The following is a 21,087-nucleotide window of genomic DNA, read 5'->3' on the forward strand; positions in this document are numbered from 1 at the left end:
ATTGTTCATGTCTATATCAGCTGTCGATGGGGGTTTGAAATAAAATAGAAATTAATTTTTTTCCAACTTTTTTTTAACTCACAAACTATCAGGCGCGTAGCTCCCTATACGCTAACACGCAGTTGCGTGCACATTGATTCGGCATGCAAAAAAAATGGCAAAATAAAAATTTATAGATTGAATGTTAAAGTAAACACCTATGTTGTCACATTTTTAAACATGTTAAATGATGAAATATCATTAAATAACGGCATTTGGTTTCAAAATAAAAGTGTTATTGGAGATTATGACAAAACCGGACAATAACTTGTACCTTTTACAAGATTTGAATTTGTAATACTCAGTCTAAGACATGTAGTTTTTGGAGCACATTTTACAGTGTACGATTCATCAGTTTGGAATGAGATGTACCAATCGGCATTAGAATTATCAGAACCCTTCGATATCGTTCAAAGTATGCCGAGGCGATGTGGTCAACAGACTACCAGAGCCAATCACCCTGCAAACATGCCAAAACAGTATTGGAAAGTCGCATAATTTTTTGCATATGTTGAAAACAAATGTACGATCAACAATGAACGACGACAGTTACTAGCATTACTGCATATTCATCGGCATTTCAGTGTGAATATTGACAATCATAGTAATAGAGAAGTTTGTTTCTGCCTAGACCAGAAGAGCAGATTTTGGACAATTTTGAGTAAATTCTGTATCACAAATATGTGTTGTTTATGTATTACTCTATTCAGAAGATTTATTAATCATGTTAATAGTTCTACATTCATAAATTTTTTATAAGACCTTTCTTCATATTAACCGTCCTATGAACGAAAACCGGAAAAGAAAACATTTTTCTGCATAAAAGGGTCCCAAAAATTTTTCAGTGCTTGCTTGTACATCGTTTCTTTCTAGCTACGCCCCTGACTATTTTTCAAAAGCAAAAAGGATCAGAACTTTTCTTTGTGAAACACTATGTAATATTTGGGGGGATACGATTGCTTTCAAGCAAACCAGTGGCTCAAGCTATGCCCTCAATTCAACCGTTTTATTCTAATCACTAAGGAACATCTCAGATTCGTATGATTGTCTTGCTTTCAAAGGTAGAAACTTTCAAAGGTAGAAACTAACAAAGAGATTGAACTTAAACAACTTTCCTATAATGTTCTTTTCATAATCTTTATGTTTGATATTTCCCTTGACTTATATGCCTGTTTTTAACAACACGGAAAATCAGGTTTGAGCAGTATTTATATTTAGTGTTTTTATAAATTTAGAAACACGTCAGAGGGAATTCCCCAGTTTTGATAAAAATGTGAGAGTTCTCTGAATTCCGATAAATCTATTTCTGTCATATAAGAACTGAAGTGGATTTTTTCTTATATGGTCCGAGTACACAGTTATCGTCCTTTGATTTTCGTTGTCCACGAATATAGTCCTTAGTGTGTACAGTGTGTTACTTGCCAATTTTTGTTATACCCCTTCGAAATTTATTTCTCCATGTTTTATGCCTCATATAACAAGTTAGGGGGTGAAATGACAGTGTAAAAAAATTTGGGTCATAAATATTAATGTAAAGTAGTGATTAGGTCCAGCTGAAAAAGGTAAAAAATTAGCACTTCGGAAGCTGTCAAAAGATTTCAAGACCCCCTTAACATAAAATTGGCCTTATTTTGAGTTAGAGCTGATGAAGTTTTCTATAACTTTGATATAATTTGTCCCAAAAGTAGTACAACACACTGTAAAAATATTATTGAGAAAGCGCAGGTGGGATTTTTAAAATTTTCATTTATTGTCTAAAAGAAATGCACTACGAAATAACTGTGTATTGGACCTAAGATATGTCACCAATATGAAACTGATATTTGATATTGTACTTCAATTAGAGAACCATCTAGGTCGTTTAATTAACATTGAATACGCGTTCTTGCTCCAGGGTTTGTTTAGGTAATTGTGCGCATGCGTATAGTTTTCCTGACTTCAAGGGGTATTAGATTGAATGGTTGCTCTGGATTCCCCAAACAATTGATTAATTTAAAACTCATGGGATCTTTTCTATGTATGTCTGCTATTGAGGGTTATTGTTGTTGCATAATTTTAAATCATATGCATCATTTAAATTAAAATAAATGTAGTCCACATCGTAGAGCTTTACCTACAACACCCCTTCAGGTGAAATGGAGTCTTCCATGTTATCTTTTCGAGTTGTCTCCCTTCCCGATGTAAATTCCGTCAATTCTGAGAGATGAAAATATACAATACAAATTAACATGTTCTGTCGATAAACGTCGTATTATATTAAAATCGATCGCAATTTAAACCGAGGGGATGTGTACGAAAAGGAGTCATGACCACTGACCCAAAGGAAATTAAATATTTAAAGAGTTAGGAATGGGGTTCCTCCTAGAATTAACGTAGGAAAATAGGTGATAAGATTACAGGGGCGGATCCAGCCATTCCAAAAAGGGGGGGGTTCCCAACCCAGAGTAAAGGGGGGTTCCAACTATATGCTCCCATTCAAATGCATTGATCGGCCAAAAAAAAGGGGGGTTCCAACCCCCGGAACCCCCCCTCTGGATCCGCGCCTGGATTATATAGATACGAAGTGAAATACCTTCTCTCGTGAATGCTGTGGAAAGTAAACTTGGAATTGATAGTACAAAAAAAAACCCACTATAGGCCTAAGTACATTGTTCATACACTTTTATCCAGGATTTGCTATTTTGTAACTATTCAGATTACACAAATTACATTTGTACATGTGCAGTTGTCTCGTCTCTTGCATTAGTTTTGAAAATAATAGTATCCAGCTACATGTATACTTGTGTCAATGAAAACAATGGCGATCGTATCCCTCAGAGTAATCTGCTCTTTGATTTAATTTTAATGCTCAGCAGAAACAATTTTTTCACCTCCTTTATAATAGTCAACTCGATGGAAGAGTTTTGACTTCTATTGGGAACGGTTGCACACATGCGCATTACCAATAGCATTAGCAATAGCATTAGCAATAGCATTGACCTTTCAACTAGAGTTAACCCGAGTTGGAGGAATCGAAGTAGGCCTAGGTTAACAGGTTGGGCTCAAGTTAAAATTCATAAGTGGGGTATTCCATGTTTTCAGAGTACATCCCAGTTTTCTGGGGTTAAAAAAAACCCCAGTTTACAGGGGACTTGCTTTTTTCTATTCAATTTATGGATGACATTAACAAAAGCGCATGTTTAAACTGTATCAGTAATATTTGTGAATATTTAAAGTATTTCAGGAACAATAATTAAAACATGCCTTTTTCTATTCAATTTATGGATGAAATTAACAAAAGCGCATGTTTAAACTGGATCAGTAATATTTGTGAATATTTAAAGTATTTCAGGAACAACAATTTAACATGAACAAGTGAAGCCTTGTTTTTTCTAGAACTCAAAAACATACAAATCTTTTGTTTAGGATAGCTGTACAATGTATACTCCAGGTGTAGCTGACCATAACTGAATTATGTTCATTTCCATTGAAAATTTCTATTCAGTAATATTTATCCCACGAGGACACGGTGCGTCAGTGTAAGATCACCCCGATGGCCGGCCAGAGGGTGATCTAACACTGACACACCAAGTCTGAATGGGATAACTATTTTACATCCCAGCTGTTTAAGATAGACGAAAAACCATTAACAATTCATAAAATCTAGTTTAGAACGCCACACAACCATTATAATATACTTTATATATTACTATATACCCTTTATGACCCCCGAACACGATGAAAAGATATGAAACAATGTCAACTCGCCCCATTTGCCAATAGACATGATTTTTTGTAAGCGTGACACGTGAAATTCTAATGCAACAAATTTGTAACGTTCATTTTGATTGGATAACGTCACATATTTACATGGCATCAATTGACAATTGATGCTATGAGACGTACGCGCAAGCGCAGACGGCATATGGCAAACTTTAGATACATGTTTTAACGTTGTTTTCAGTCAGTTTCATTAGAATGGAGATAATAATATTGTATTTTAAGCTCCGACGGCATCAATTGGGGATTTGATGGTCGCAAATACCTGTTTACTCTATCCGCTAACGTGTCGCCAGTAAACTTAATTTGCGACCATCAAGTCCCCAATTGATGCTGTCGGAGCTTAAAATACAATACAGTTATCTCCTAAGTCAAACTATTGTGTTGTGAAAACGGGAAAACAGGTCTAGCAGGACATAAAAATGAGAAGTGCTTATGTACATAGTGTAAGCGGGATACGGGAATCTGACAAAACAATAAGCAGGATCGGGGATCGGAACCCCCCAATGAGACCCCCTCCCTGGTGAAGTGGTAATATGTGTCGTGGATTGATTTGCTAAAAGTTTAATCAAGTTTATAGTGGATTTGACATTCCCGCCAAAATGTTACAGAATAAAAGAAAGCATGCAAAACAAAGAAACTCAAACTGGGGTGATCCGGCTCATATCACCCCTGTAATAGAACAAAGGAGCTGGGATGTAATTGAATTTAAATGCCCAAGTGATTAACTCATCTTATTGTCATCAATGTTACATCCCAGCTCCTTTGTTCTAACAGGGGTGATCTGAGCCGGATCACCCCTACCAGATCACCCCAGTTTAAGTTTCTTTCTTATGCATGCTTTCCTTTGTCCGTAACATTTTGGCGGGAATGTCAAATCCAGTATAAAACTTATAAATAATTATACGGAGAAGACTATCTATCAAAATTCACGTAGAAAAAAATCCAGTGTATATGGTGGGATTCGAACTCAAGACCTTAAGCATATCAAGCCACGACACATACCACTTCACCAGGACGACTGGATACGAACTATTAGAAATTTAACATACTTAAAGGAAGCAAAAATTTTTATAACTGGGGCGAGTTGGCAGGCCTTTACTCAGTGGGGTTTAAACCCTTTTCGTTAGATAAATGAGTTGTCAGACTGATTGTTCAATTTGATTTTACACTTTTTTAAAGTTGGGCGAGTCGGTTACAAGAGTGGGGCGATTTTTTCATAAAGTGGCGATATAGTGTGGGCCGATTGGCTAGTGGGGCGAGTTGACATTGTTTGATATCTACTCATCGTGTTAGGGGGTCATAAAGGGTATACATCATATAGTAATATATACAGTATATAATAATGGTTGTGTGGCGTTCTAAACTAGATTTTATGAATTATAAATGGTTTTTCGTCTAATCTAAAACAGCTTGGATGTAAAATAGTTATCCCATTTTTTGTCTCTTTAGGTGTCATACCACCAATTACTCCCTCAAATTTAGAACGTATGTGAAAGTAGGCCTACTCGGACAAAAAATAGTGCATTTGATGTCATTGTTCACCTAAACTAAACAACAAATTTGCAGAAATGAAAGTTTTGTTGAAAGAGAAATATATTAAGACCATTTTGAGCCAAAATTTACCTGTCTATGAGTTTGCATTAAAAATTGAGGATTAATGCGCTCCATAGTATACTAATTTAAGATTTCCAGAAAACCAGGGGTTATTTTTAGTGGTACCTCCTTTCGGAAGCTCTCTGCTTTCTTATATGATTTTGAATGTATGTTGAAAATTGGCATGCAGAAAGGTGACACCTGTACAATTCAGGATATACCTAGTTTCTATGAAGTTAAACTTAAGGTAAAATATTTAGAAAGCTGCGAAAATTGCAAAATTTGGTTGAACAGATAGGGACTTTTAATTGGTGGTATGACACCTTTAAGCAAAATGCGGTGAAACATCAAAATCAGAAAACAATTGTTTTTTTTTGTCTTAACTGATCATTTGAGATTATAGTAGCCACATTTCAACCTTTTTGGGGGCAAAATGTCACATATTTCAAATTTAGAGCCTAAAACTTGAGTTTGTGCTATTTTTAGCTTTTCCCATCCTGACAATATGCTTTAATATAAAAAATGTCCTAAATAATGTTATAAATGCACAGAAAGTTATTCTGTGGTGTTAAACATTGAAACATAAGTTGTTTACTACCCCTAACAAAATTTTGTCATGCAGATTTAATGAAATTATTTGATTTTTAGCCCTTATAGCATTGCGTCATACTATGTACTTGGCAGATAGCATAGCCTAATGTAAGCACTGCAGAAACTCACAAAAGCACCATTTATTATTCTAAATGAAATTTTTATATCTTAAATTTTATTAACTGATGTAAATAAACACAGTTAAATGACCTTGACTGCACTTTTGATCAATTTGTAGTACTTTACTGACACCAGATGAAAAAAAAGGGGGGTCAATATTCCATGACACTTCAATACCTTGGATTTTTTTCTAAATTCATTGCAAAAATTGTTGAAAGTCTTTAAAGAAGTAGAACAAACAAAACAAATCAGCAAACAATGATCTTGATATTGAAAGTTTATGTTCCTGTAGCCCAAAATGAAATTTTCAAGTATTTTCTATTAAAGTCATACATTACAGTCAGTTTAAATTGAGCTGTGAAATTTTTAATATAAGTCACATAATGCTCAGATAGGCTGTTTTTAACTGCAAATTGACTAAGGATTAAGAATAAAGCAAAATAAAAGATTTCTAATCAACTTTTTTGTCTCTTTAAGCAAAATGCGGTGAAACATCAAAATCAGAAAACAATTGTTTTTTTTTGTCTTAACTGATCATTTGAGATAATAGTAGCCACATTTCAATCTTTTTGGGGGCAAAATGTCACATATTTCAAATTTAGAGCCTAAAACTTGAGTTTGTGCTATTTTTAGCTTTTCCCATCCTGACAATATGCTTTTATATAAAAAATGTCCTAAATAATGTTATAAATGCACAGAAAGTTATTCTGTGGTGTTAAACATTGAAACATAAGTTGTTTACTACCCCTAACAAAATTTTGTCATGCAGATTTAATGAAATTATTTGATTTTTAGCCCTTATAGCATTGCGTCATACTATGTACTTGGCAGATAGCATAGCCTAATGTAAGCACTGCAGAAACTCACAAAAGCACCATTTATTATTCTAAATGAAATTTTTATATCTTAAATTTTATTAACTGATGTAAATAAACACAGTTAAATGACCTTGACTGCACTTTTGATCAATTTGTAGTACTTTACTGATACCAGATGAAAAAAAGGGGGGTCAATATTCCTTGACACTTCAATACCTTGGATTTTTTTCTAAATTCATTGCAAAAATTGTTGAAAGTCTTTAAAGAAGTAGAACAAACAAAACAAATCAGCAAACAATGATCTTGATATTGAAAGTTTATGTTCCTGTAGCCCAAAATGAAATTTTCAAGTATTTTCTATTAAAGTCATACATTACAGTCAGTTTAAATTGAGCTGTGAAATTTTTAATATAAGTCACATAATGCTCAGATAGGCTGTTTTTAACTGCAAATTGACTAAGGATTAAGAATAAAGCAAAATAAAAGATTTCTAATCAACTTTTTTGTCTCTAAAATGGACTCACTATTATCCTAAAAATTTCTGATAATATCAGTAAAATGTTATTCAAACTAGTTTTATAGTGATGCTAGTGTATCAACCTTGTATTCTGTCACTTCAAATTTGTTAAAATCGCAAGCAGTTCATCACAGAACTGTGCAGAATGCAAACATGGTAATAAAAAAATGGCAGCCATTGCCGCGATGATTTACAAATTCCGAAACTATTATAAAATACTTCACATTATTTTAGTAATTTTATATGACAAAATATATCTTCTAAATGACAAAACTTGTATTTATTAACGATTATAGAGTTATGTGGTTTATTTATTGAGGACTTCCAATAGTTTTTCAGTCAGACTCTACCAAAATCCATAAATCTCGTGAAGTCTCGGGGAGTCCGAGATTTTTCGTCTGCGTTCTCGTCGTCGTCGTCCGAATACTTTTAGTTTTTGCACTCTAACTTTAGTAAAAGTAAATAGAAATCTATAAAATTTTAACACAATGTTTATGACCACAAAAGGAAGGTTGGGATTAATTTTGGGATTTTTGGTCCCAACATTTTAGGAATTAGGGGCCAAAAAGGGCCCAAATAAGCATTTTCTTGGTTTTCGCACTATAACTTTAGTTTAAGTAAATAGAAATCTATGAAATTTTGACACAAGGTTTATGACCACAAAAGAAAGGTAGGCATTGATTTTGGGAGTTTTGGTTCCAACAGTTTAGGAATTAGGGGCCAAAAAAGGGCCCAAATAAGCATTATTCTTGGTTTTCGCACAATAACCTTAGTATAAGTAAATTGAAATCAATGAAATTTAAACACAAGGTTTATGACCACAAAAGGAAAGTTGGGATTGATTTTGGGAGTTGAGGTCCCAACAGTTCAGGAATTAGGGGCCAAAAAGGGGCCCAAATAAGCATTATTCTTGGTTTTCGCACCATAACTTTAGTATAAGTAAATAGAAATCTATGAAATTTAAACTCAAGGTTTTTGACCATAAAAGGATGGTTGGGATTGATTTTGGGAGTTTTGGTTCTAACAGTTTAGGAATCAGGGGCCAAAAAAGGGCCCAAATAAGCATTATTCTTGGTTTTCGCACAATAACTTTAGTATAAGTAAATAGAAATCAATTAAATTTAAACACAAGGTATATGACGTTAAAAGGAAGGTTGGGATTAATTTTGGGAGTTGGGGTCCCAACAGTATAGAAATTAGGGGCCAAAAAGGGGCCCAAGTAAGCATAATTCTTGGTTTTCGCACCATAACTTTAGTATAAGTAAATAGAAATCAATGAAATTTAAACACAAGGTTTATGACCATAAAAGGAAGGTTGGGTTTGAATTTGGGAGTTTTGGTCCCAACATTTTAGGAATAAGGGGCCCAAAGGGTCCAAAATTGAACTTTGTTTGATTTCATAAAAAAATGAATAATTGGGGTTCTTTGATATGCCGAAGCTAACTGTGTATGTAGATTCTTTTTTTGTGGTCCCGTTTTCAAATTGGTCTACATTAAGGTCCAAAGGGTCCAAAATTAAACTTAGTTTGATTTTAACAAAAAATGAATCCTTGGGGTTCTTTGATATGCTGAATCTTAAAATGTACTTAGATTTTTTATTATTTGCCCAGTTTTCAAGTTGGTTAAAATCGGGGTCCAAAATTAAACTTTGTTTGAATTCATTAAAAATTGAATGATTGGGGTTCTTTGATATGCCATATCTAACTGTGTATGAAGATTCTTAATTTTTGGTCCCACTTTCAAATTGGTCTACATTAAGGGCGAAAGGATCCAAAATTAAACGCAGTTTGATTTTAACAAAAATTTAATTCTTGGGCTTCTTTGATATGCTGAATCTAAACAAGTACTTATTTATTTGATTATGGGCCCAGTTTTCAAGTTGGTCCAAATCAGGATCCCAAATTATTATATTAAGTATTGTGCAATAGCAAGAAACTTTCAATTGCACAGTATTGTGCAATAGCAAGAAATTTTCAATTGCACAGTATTGCGCAATAGTAAGAAATCTTCATTTTCACAGTATTGCGCAATAGCAAGAAATATTTAATTGCACAATATTGCGCAATAGCAAGAAATTTTCGATTGGAGTTATGTTTCTTTGTCCAGAATAATACTTTACTACCAACTGATAAATTGAAACAATCTTTACCATTCAGTGATAACAAGCACTTATTTACATTTTAATATTTTATGATGTATTTAAATGATTAGTTATTGTTACAAACTCCATTAGAAATTTGAATTGAGATCAGTTTTGGAATAAGGGAAAAGGACATGTGAAAAAAAAATTTGGTTGGGGGGGGGGGGGTGTTCAATTTTTCTCATTTCAGATTTAATAAATAAAAAGAAAATTTCTTCAAACATTTTTTTGAGAGGATTAATATTCAACAGCATAGTGAATTGCTAAAAGGCAAAAAATAAATTTTAAGTTCATTAGACCACATTCATTCTGTGTCAGAAACCTATGCAGCATAATGCTGTGTCAACTATTTAATCACAATCCAAATTTAGAGCTGAATCCAGCTTGAATGTTGTGTCCATACTTGCCCCAACTGTTCAGGGTTCAACCTCTGTGGTTGTATAAAGCTGTGCATCTGGTTGTCATTTATTTAGTCTTTGGTGGAAAGTTGATTACTAGTAATTGGCAATTTTATGGCATCTCCTTATTTCATTATGGTTTGAATTTTCTCAAGAAGAACAAAGTTTTCAGACTTAAATATGTATTAAGAGACTAATAATTATACTACACAAACTTTCCAACTAAGGGGACCAACGTTTACTGAAAACTACAAAGTAGAAGTATAAAGATACTCGTCCAATTAGCATTAGTCACGATTTTCTTGATGTCTTTAGTTTTTGGTGATACCCCACTTCCTTAATGAGCATGCAGTAACATAGATATTTCGTTTTGCGTAACTGTTCATTTTTGACCGTCTTCGCTGTCAGCTTTTAAACTATGTCAATTTCTTTGACAAAATTAGAGGCAATGATTTAAAATTTACCAACTGTAGTTTCAAGTGGCGGGTGTAAATTGTAGGATTGATTGATTGATTTTTTGTTGCTTAACGTCCAGTGGCAAATGTTGACGAGAACAAGGTAACAATAAGTACATTAGGTAGTTTTTGTAAGAAGCCATCCGGGATAATGGATGATGATTGAACTGACACTGGAAAATGAGGGTATATATATATAGAATAGTGACAGAAAAAACGAGGGATCAGATTTAACTTCCCCATTCTAATTGGACGTGGCTGCAAACTTGATACATCCCGCACAGCCAAACAGACGCACCACTTTGGCAAGCGTTTTACTGCCAGACGAAAAAGACCAAGTGACCATATTTCTATTCGCAAGTCACCCTAAAAAAAAGGGGGGGGGGGGGGTGTTGGGGTGTTGTAGGATAAAAAAATATAGAAATTATCTACATTCTACATTGTCAGAAATATAAAATGTATTTGTACTCACTACAAAACAAGTGAAAAGCTAGGCGATTCTTGCTTTTCGTCATGTGTCTAAAGCTCGTACAAACACATTTTACATTTTCCGACAATGTACATATCTATAAAATATTTATCCTTACAAAAAAACACTTCTTTTGAACATGTATATCGTCGCTGGGCTTCTAAAATGTCGTATATGACTTTTTTGGCTAAAAATACTTTTTGACACCAATGGTCTGGGCGGGAGGAAATCTTTGGTATTACAAATAGCATACAGTTAGACCAATCAAAATGTATGAAATAAGACATATTACAAAATTGCCAATGTCAGTTGTTTGTAAAGTTTGCTTCCAAAATGTTGTATGAAAACTTGAAAATCGTTGTAGAATGGCTATGGGAAAATTATAATTGTACATTTCTTTATTTCTGTGAAAATAATTTAAGGTCTTCGATAATCCAGAAATGTCAAAGTTTTTATTTCACTATTTACAAAAATGTTCAAGTTCACATACAACATTTTGGAAGCATGCATTTTGTCAAAATTTTCAAAGCCTATTTGTGAGATATTTTTTTCTTGAAAATTTTGTAATTTACAACATTTTAGAAGCCCAGCGACGATATACTTGTTTACCTATTATGTGAACAATATGCCCCTCAGGCAACTTTCTCTCTCACTCTTTTTGTCTCCCAACTTGTACATGTACATTATTTCTAACTCAAAACACACCAAAAAAATCACATACTACCACCGTATACACATGCATGCAAGCGTAAATTGACACGAATATAAAATCTTAATGATTTCAAAATCTAGCTTTGATTTAGTCTCTTTCTGCCGTTTGCATAATAATAAGTCAGTCGTTTGCTTGTAAATTTCGAGAAAAAACATTTGTAACGGTACCAATATAACTATCAACTTGCGTTCATAGACGCAAGTGTATACTGGAGGCTGGCTTTAATTAAACTGTAACGGAACCTTAAATTTTTTAATTTTATGTCTGCCGAATCAACTTCGTTAACTTTTGAAGGCCTAAATCCCATTGATTCCGGTGTTGCTGTCTATCCTGTGTAGACCTGGTTTTTATACGACCACAAAAATTGAAAATTTTTTTGGTCTTATATTGGTTTCACGTTGGCGTCGTCGTCTGCGTCGTCGTCGGCGTCCGAATACTTTTAGTTTTCGCACTCTCAATTTGGTAAAAGTGAATAGAAATCTATGAAATTTTAACACAAGGTTTATGACAACAAAAGGAAGGTTGGGATTGATTTTGGGAGCTTTGGTCCCAACATTTTAGGAATTATGGGCCAAAAAGGGCCCAAATAAGCATTTTTTTGGTTTTCACACTATAACTTTAGTTTAAGGTTTATGTACCCTTCTGTAGCCATTTTTGTACGAACTTTTCAAACTTCAATTGTATAAAAACTACAGATATAATGAATAATAGAGGTAGGCCATTTTGTACATATTCCAAGGGGAAACTTGATGCAAAGCATTATTTTTTACTGTTCCATTGCATTTAATAGAAAAAAAGGACTTTGTGGCAGATAAATCAAGATTTTTATAGAAAATCCACAGCCTTTATCCTTGTACTCTCATATTTGGCAATTTGATGACTGATAGATATAGGATTATTGCACGCAGTGCTAGCATTGATTTCCTTAAAACAAGTTTATAAATGTAGTTATTGGTTAAAACAAATATAAATATGGTCAAAATCAAGTACACCTTTTAGGTTGCGCTCGACTTTAGTAACTCAGCACGAAGTGTTTTGGAATTTACAGGTTGCTTAGAACTTTTTGTAAAAAATAAACACTAGCACATCATAGAAAATCAAGTGAGTAATTTATGTTTCAAATTTTAGAACAAAAATCTCTGTATTAAAGACTGTGGATTTTCTATAAAAATCTTGATTTATTTGCCACAAAGTCCTCTTTTTCTATCAAATGCAATGAAACAGTAAAAAATAATGCTTTGCATCAAGTTTCCCCTTGGAATATGTACTAAATGACCTATCTCTATTATTCATTATATCTGAAGTTTTGATACATTTGAGGTTTGAAAAATTCGTACAAAAATGGCTACAGAAGGGTACATAAACCTTAAGTAAATAGAAATCTATGAAACTTTGACACAAGCTTTATGACCACAAAAGGAAGGTCGGGATTGGTTTTGGGAGTTTTTGTTCAAACAGTTGAAACACAAGGTTTATGACCACAAAAGGAAGGTTGGTATTGATTTTGGGAGTTGAAGTCCAATAAAAGGGGCCAAAATAAGCATTTTTCTTGGTTTTCGCACTATAACTTGGGTATAAGTATATAGAAATCTATGAAATTTGAACACGAGGTTTATGACCATAAAAAGAAGGTTGGGATTGATTTTGGGAGTTTTGGTCCTAACAGTTTAGGAATAAGGGGCCCAAAGGGTCCAAAATTAAACTTTGTTTGATTTCATAAAAAATTGAATAATTGGGGTTCTTTGATATGCCGAATCTAACTGTGTATGTAAATTCTTAATTTTTGGTCCCGTTTTCAAATTGGTCTACATTAAGGTCCAAAGGGTCCAAAATTAAACTTAGTTTGATTTTAACAAAAATTGAATCCTTGGGGTTCTTTGATATGCTGAATCTAAAAATGTACTTAGATTTTTTATTATTGGCCCAGTTTTCAAGTTGGTCCAAATCGGGGTTCAAAATTAAACTTTGTTTGATTTCATCGAAAATTGAATAATTGGGTTTTTTGATATGCCAAATATAACTGTGTATGTAGATTTTTAATTTTTGGTCCCGTTTTCAAATTGGTCTATATTAAAGTCCAAAGGGTCCAAAATTAAACTTAGTTTGATTTTAACAAAAATTGTATTCTTGGGCTTCTTTGATATGCTGAATCTAAACATGTACTTAGATTTTTAACCGGATTTTTGTGACAAAAATGTCGGTTATTGATTTTGGGATGTACGGCGGGCAGTCAGGCGGCCGGGCGGGCGGTATCTAAATGTTGTCCCTGCATTTACTCAAGAACCGTTCAACCAAAGCTTTTCAAATTTTAATATGTTGTTACAGACAACAAAATGAAGGTCAAGTTCAATAATGATTTCGACTTTTACCGTTCAGGAGTTATGGTTCTTGAAAGATTGAAAAATGGCATTTCCAGTCATGTCCGTGCATTTACTCATGAACTGTTCAACTAAAGCTTTTCAAATTTTAATATGTTGTTACTGATGACAAAATGGAGGTCAAGTTCAATAATGACGATTTTTACTTTTACCGTTCAGGAGTTATTGTTCTTTAAAGATTGAAAAATGGCTTTTCCAGTCGTGTCCGTGCATTTACTCATGAACCATTCAACCTAAGCTTTTCAAATTTTAATATGTTGATACTGATGACAAAATGGAGGTCAAATTTGATATTGACGATTTTCACTTTCACCGTTCATCAGTTATGGTTCTTGTGATATTGGCAGGATACAAATAAATGTTAATAAATCCGGTTTGCTGTCTTTGTGACAGCCTCTTGTTGATTATGGGCCCAGTTTTCAAGTTGGTCCAAATCAGAATCCAAAATTATTATATTAAGTATTGTGCAATAGCAAGAAATTTTCAATTGCACAGTACTCAGCAATAGCAAGAAATCTTCAATTGCACAGTATTGTGCAATAGCAAGAAATTTTCAAATGCACAGTATTGCTCATTAGCAAGAAATCTTCAATTGCACAGTATTGTGCAATAGCAAGTATTTTCAATTGCACAGTATTGCACAATAGCAAGAAATATCTAATTGCACAATATTGTGCAGTAGCAAGAAATTTCAATTGGAGTTATCTTTCTTTGTCCAGAATAGTAGTTGTACGAGTATTGCCAAAGAACCGTGAATACACACATCGTATAAACCTAGTCATAGCAGAGATAGTAAAAGGTCAATAAGAGTACATCAACGTATTGTCTTGACAGATTATTGTACTTTAATTTGTTCACCTTATTAGTCCGAAAATGCATTAATTAAAAATAAATTTATAACTTTTTGTGTTGTCTACAAAAATAATTCGAATATATACGTTTTACATAGAAAATTTATCCGATGAATGTGTACAATTGCACGTCTGTGCGTTTTATCTTCTTCTTATCGGATGGTTATTAGATAAAGCATAAGTCATCGGCGCGCTTACGATTACGTTAAAATATGATTTAAAACCAAGACTTTCAATGATTGTATTTTAAATCCCGGCATGCAAAAACCAGGAGAAAACGTCACGACCTACAGGAAGTAAATATTTTTTCATTAATTATTGAATTTCTCCTTTATCACATATAGCGATAAAACTTTGCGAATATATATATTATGTCATAATGAACATATTAAAACCATAAGTAAAAAATCGCGAATTTTCCCTTTAAATCTGTTTCTTAGAAACTATAAGCAATATAGGTCAACTAAATTTACTGTATAGAATGATTGTAATATACGGTATACATGTATTTCTTGTTTGACCTTGAACTTATTTTATTGGATCATGTTATGTTTATGTAATAGTTAACAATGGTTAAAGTAAAGCTTACTTGTTAGGACTATCAACATAATATTTTATATAAATGGTTAGAAAAGAAGGCGAGACATTTCAACGTGTGCACTCTTGTTTATTTTTATTTTCTTAAAACATATTAAAAAACTATCTTCTCACAATTTATTTCAAAATTCTATTTATTTTATGCATAAAAATGTGTTTTTTCATGAACAATCTAACCAAATTTAGGCAATTTTCAACGACTCATAGCTTGGAAAATAGAATGGTAACTTATACTTTTTATTATATTTTTGAAAAAATCATAGTTAAATCTTCTTTTTGGCAAAGTATAAGAAACTTCTATCTCGAGAAATAAATACATATGATCTACCTTAATTAAATAGGTGATTATTAAAGAAAGACCACTCTTACCATGCATACTTCCAGCATTCAATACAAAATGGAACTTGATGCAGTGATTAAGAAATCGGTCATTTAAGTAACTGAAAGGTAAGTCCCTTGACTGTATGACTGGTTTATGATTAGCTTTGTCGAATTGAAATTAAAGGATAATCACACACTAACATAGCTTAAATTATTAATAACTAGAAGATGCACTCGAAATCTTGGTACAATTGGACAAGGTTGAAACAAAGAGTGTTGACACAGTAATAAGATGGTCACAGCAAGGATTTTCTATACTACTGGTCACAGGAAGGATTTGGACACGGTTAATCATAATGCATTTAAATATGGAAGTAAGGTGCCCAAGAAACACATAGAAATGGTGAGGGGTCTTGAAGTCAGAACTCAGGAGCCTGTTTAAACACTTAAAAAGGGAAGAGGATCACTTCGACATGTTCAACGCCTATTTTAGGACAGTTCTGCGCCTCAGTAAAAGGGTGGATTAAATTGTTGAATTTATTAAAATGATGCACTTATACAATACAATATTTATAGGAAACTGTTCTATTTTCATGATTTCTATCCTTACTTCTTACTAATTTTTCAGGCAGTTTGTTGAATGAGCATGCATGAAAGTGTTTAATAACGGTCTCCAAATTTGGATATTTTCTCAAGAATTGGCGTTTTCTGTGGAAAAAAAATGTTTCAAAGACAAATTTAGGAAGGACCATACAAAACATTACATTAGCATGTTATATCACAAATATTCTGACTTTGTTTGGTTTAAGAGGAATGGAGGAGTTGCGACTTTAGTAGAATAGATGATAGGCATTGGTTATTTAGGAAATTGATAATCAAGATTATAGGCTGCAGTAATGTTATTCATCTCAAGTCTGCATTAGTATTTTAGGGACAGCAAGTCATGTAATTCCTTCAAAATGCCAAATTTTATTTTACATCATTAGCCCACATTTCAGGTAGAACTGGTAGGTAATATTGTCATAATTGTGATATATAACATGTTTTTTTCAAATCAAGACACATTTTAAAAATAAACAATTTTAATCTTTTAATTTTAATGAACTTGTTGCAGGTTGCATTGGACTACAGAAAATGTGGAATTTAAACAAATGGATTTTAGTAAGTAACTTTTTTATAAAAACTTTATGTCAACTATATGAAGATCATGTTTCAAAATTGTAATCCTCTCAAAGTTGAAGTCTAACAAAATACATGTACTGTCATATTAATAGGATATGATAGATTTTTTGTCACAATCATGTACCAATAGACTGTTATTCCAAGAGGTTTCCATTTGCCAAATAGACAAGACTTTTTTTTTATCCTGTCATTATATGAGAATAATCTAATACATGTAATAGGCTAAAAGACAAAAAATAATTGTGAAATGCACCAATGTAACGGTTCCTGACTTGGAGCAGCATGGATATTATTTAATAGTTAAAGTGTCAGGGTTTGAAATTTTTTATGCCGAATTCTCTCCATTAATTGTCTATGGTATATTAAGATGATTGGATGGATCTTAACAGCAGTAGACCAATAACGAGAAATTCCAAATTCTAGGGTATAAGGCGTTACTTTACATTTCAATAGCCCTAGGCCAGGATTTTATGAATGGGAGGCGTAATTCCGGTTGCCCTGGTATAGGGTCCATGCCTGGGGATGGTCAACAATTTAGCATCAAATTATGAAGTATTATAACAGACTCCATGATAGACAAATTGGTGAAAATAGTCTGCCTTCAGATCATTCACATTATGTATTGATTAACATGTGGATATCAAATCTTTGGAAGAATTGGTAAATTTAGTTAAAAGGTTATAGGTTGCATTCCTGTAAATATTGACAATGCAATTTCCCATAGGAACTCCTTTTAGACTAAAACTGTACCACTTTTACTATGAAGTTATGAAAAAAATCTTATTCTAGAATTGAAAGTTCAAATGCACCACAATTTTTTTCAAAGGTCAAAATATAGGGCTGTGCGGCATATTTTTAACGTTTATATGCCCTGAACTTCTCAGAGTTTAAACTAACACTAATTTTCTTAACTAACCCTACCTCGGATGAAAGGTTACCACAGATTTCAATGTAAACAATATGCAGCTGTATTTACAAAGTGCAACCTATATGAAATGAAAAATAAATCATTAACAATAGCTTTTTCTGAACTATATATATATATTTACTTAAACTTAAGTTATAGTGCGAAAACCAAATGTCTTTGGATGACGACGACGACCACGACGCCAACATTACCAACATGACCAATATATATATATACCCTTTTGTTAAAATAGACCTTTTCACTGTTTTGGTCTTTGAACTTTGAAACACAATACACCTTATTGCTAATCCTGGCTGACCCGGCCTCTTGAACTTTTGAAGCATACAACAATGACTTTTCCATTGTGGTGTCAGATATTTTGTTTTATGACGTCAAAATTTTACGGGAACCTGTGTGATATCCAGTAATCACTAATTACTAATGGCAGACAAATTGCGACAAGGTGTATATATACCATATCTAAGAATTTAGCGCACCGTTATTTCCTCTCTGTATCCATAATAATGAACCGTCATTAAACATGCTAAAGTGACTTTTTAACATGTTTAAGTCAGTAGTTTGTGGTGGGTTTTTTTTAAACAAAACTATTTAATGGCATCATCCAACACTCACAAGACTGATTCATATACTTTATTTTAAAAATAAAATAAAAAGTACATGTATGGGAAGTTCTCTTCTTGGAATAGTATACTGTTAATATAATTTGAAGAAGGCAAAGAAAAATGCATGATTTTGTTTGTAGCCGAACGTCCAGGGACAAATGTTTCATTCATGTTCAGATCCAGTATATTTTTCTGAGTTCCAGACTCCCAGATATCATTTATTTATATAATCGTTATGGATAAGTTTGGCTAAGACGAGATGGTGCAAATGTATATATAGTTTTTTAGCTCACCTGGCCCGAAGGGCCAAGTGAGCTTTTCCCATCACTTTGCGTCCGGCGTCCGTCGTCCGTCGTCGTCCTGCGTCCGGCGTCGTTAACTTTTACAAAAATCTTCTCCTCTGAAACTACTAAGCCAAATTTAATCAAACTTGGCCACAATCATCATTGGGGTATCTAGTTTAAAAAATGTGTCCGGTGACCCCGCCAACCAACCAAGATGGCCGCCATGGCTAAAAATAGAACATAGGGGTAAAATGCAGTTTTTGGCTTATAACTCAAAAACCAAAGCATTTAGAGCAAATCTGACATGGGGTAAAATTGTTTATCAGTGCAAGATCTATCTGATTAGAAATTTTCAGATGAATCCGACAACCCGTTGATGGGTTGCTGCCCCTGAAAATTTTGCTGTTTTTGGTTATTATCTTGAATATTATTATAGATAGAGATAAACTGTAAACAGCAATAATGTTCAGCAAAGTAAGATTTACAAATAAGTCAACATGACCGAAACCCTTAAGGAGTTATTGCCCTTTATAGTCAATTTTTAACCATTTTTCGTAAATCTTAGTAATCTTTTACAAAAATCTTCTCCTCTGAAACTACTGGGCTAAATTAATCCAAACTTGGCCACAATCATCTTTGGGGTATGTAGTTTAAAAAATGTGTCCGGCTAAATATAGGACATAGGGGTAAAATGCAGTTTTTGGCTTATAACTCAAAAATCAAAGCATTTAGAGCAAATCTGACGGAGTGAAATTGTTTATCATGTCAAGATCTATCTGCCCTGAAATTTTCAGATGGATCCGACAACCGGTTGTTGGGTTGCTGCCCCATAATTGGTAATTTAAAGAAAATTTTGACGTTTTTTGTTATTATCTTGAATATTATTATAGATAGAGATAAACTGTAAACAGCAATAATGAACAGCAAAGTAAGACCTAAAGATAAGTCAAACATGACAAAAATGGTCAGTTGACCCCCTAAGGAGTTATTGTCCTTTATAGTCAATTTTTAACAATTTTCATAAAATTTGTAAATTTTTACTAACATTTTCCACTGAAACTACTGGGCCAAGATCATTATAGATAGAGATAATTGTAAGGAGCAAGAATGTTCAGTAAAGTAAGATGTACAAACACATCACCATCACCTAAACACAATTTTGTCATGAATCCATCTGCTTCCTTTGTTTAATATTCACATATACCAAGGTGAGCGACACAGGCTCTTTAGAGCCTCTAGTTTACGTAACACAGCACTTTTTTCATTAATATCCCATAATATATGATCATCCACTGTACAATTTTCGTTTGAACATTTGTCAAAACCGCAGAATTATAAATGAATGTAAATCCAAGGCAAACAAGATAAATAACGATTAAAATTCCATGAATTAAATGTAGTTTTATTTACGAAGAGACTGTTAAAAACGGGGAACGAAGAAACGTAAACAATGATGTTTCCGTATGCAATCTTATAAAAATATCTCCGATGAGTTGGATAACCTTCTATTCACTTCGATATTTGTACATGTAACGTAATAAAAGTCGTTTGATCAGTAAAAAATATAGAAAATCTGCTATTTAATATATAGCAAAGTAATTGGAAGTGATTTATTTCTTCTAAATTCTAAAGTGCCCTTACTGCAGTGACGTCATTTAGAACTGTTCTACAGTCCTGACTGATTAAGTCAGTTCTGCTGACAGTTCTACTGTTAGAAGTGATTTGGACAGTTCTACCTAGAACTGATCCTGACAGTTCTACCCTAGAACTGATCCTGACAGTTCTACCTAGAACTGATTTAGTCAGTTCTACCTAGAACTGATTCTGACAGTTCTACTTAGAACAGTTCTAGGGTAGAACTGTTCTAGGTAGAACTGTTCTAGGACAGGTTAGAACAGTTCTATGACAGAATATTCTGACAGTTCTAATGAGAGGTTAGAAGTGATCTCCACTGTATAAAGGGCCCAAAAAATTATTAGAGTAAAACCATTCAAACGGGAAAACCAACGGTCTAATCTATATAAAAAACATGTATAAATTACATAAACAAACGAGAACTACTGTACATCAGATTCCTGTAGATAAGGTACATTTGTCATAGTTTGTATTTAATTACTCACTGAAAGAAATCTCTGTCTTAGTGAAAAATTATTACACCAGGGTTTTCGACATCATAATTTTTCTAGTCAAAACAAATTCTTTTATTTTATCATCTGTACAAGAGGACATCATTCCAAAATATAATTTAACATACAGACCTCTTGTACTTTCTTGTATTTCACATCCAATCTTTTATGATAATATTCCATAGGAAGCCCCAAAAAGTTGTC

At 33.2% G+C, this 21,087-nt stretch overlaps 1 protein-coding gene across 6 annotated transcripts in view; it reads left to right on the forward strand.

Moving 5' to 3' along the window:
- The window catches only part of LOC139516983 (uncharacterized), an 81,102-nt gene that overhangs the window by 1,143 nt on the left and 58,872 nt on the right, over positions 1-21,087 (forward strand). For 3 of the 6 annotated variants that reach the window (XM_071307499.1, XM_071307502.1, XM_071307500.1), the window contains exon 2: positions 16,876-16,922. In XM_071307499.1, the coding sequence (XP_071163600.1) occupies positions 16,896-16,922 (27 nt within the window). In that variant the 5' untranslated portion in view covers positions 16,876-16,895. Of the gene's footprint in view, positions 1-15,781; positions 15,888-16,874; positions 16,923-21,087 lie in introns of those variants that run through there. The other 3 variants (XM_071307501.1, XM_071307497.1, XM_071307498.1) reach the window with 2 other exon arrangements.

The sequence above is a fragment of the Mytilus edulis genome, chromosome 3 (genome assembly GCF_963676685.1).
Source record: "Mytilus edulis chromosome 3, xbMytEdul2.2, whole genome shotgun sequence".
Lineage (NCBI taxonomy): Eukaryota > Metazoa > Mollusca > Bivalvia > Mytilida > Mytilidae > Mytilus > Mytilus edulis.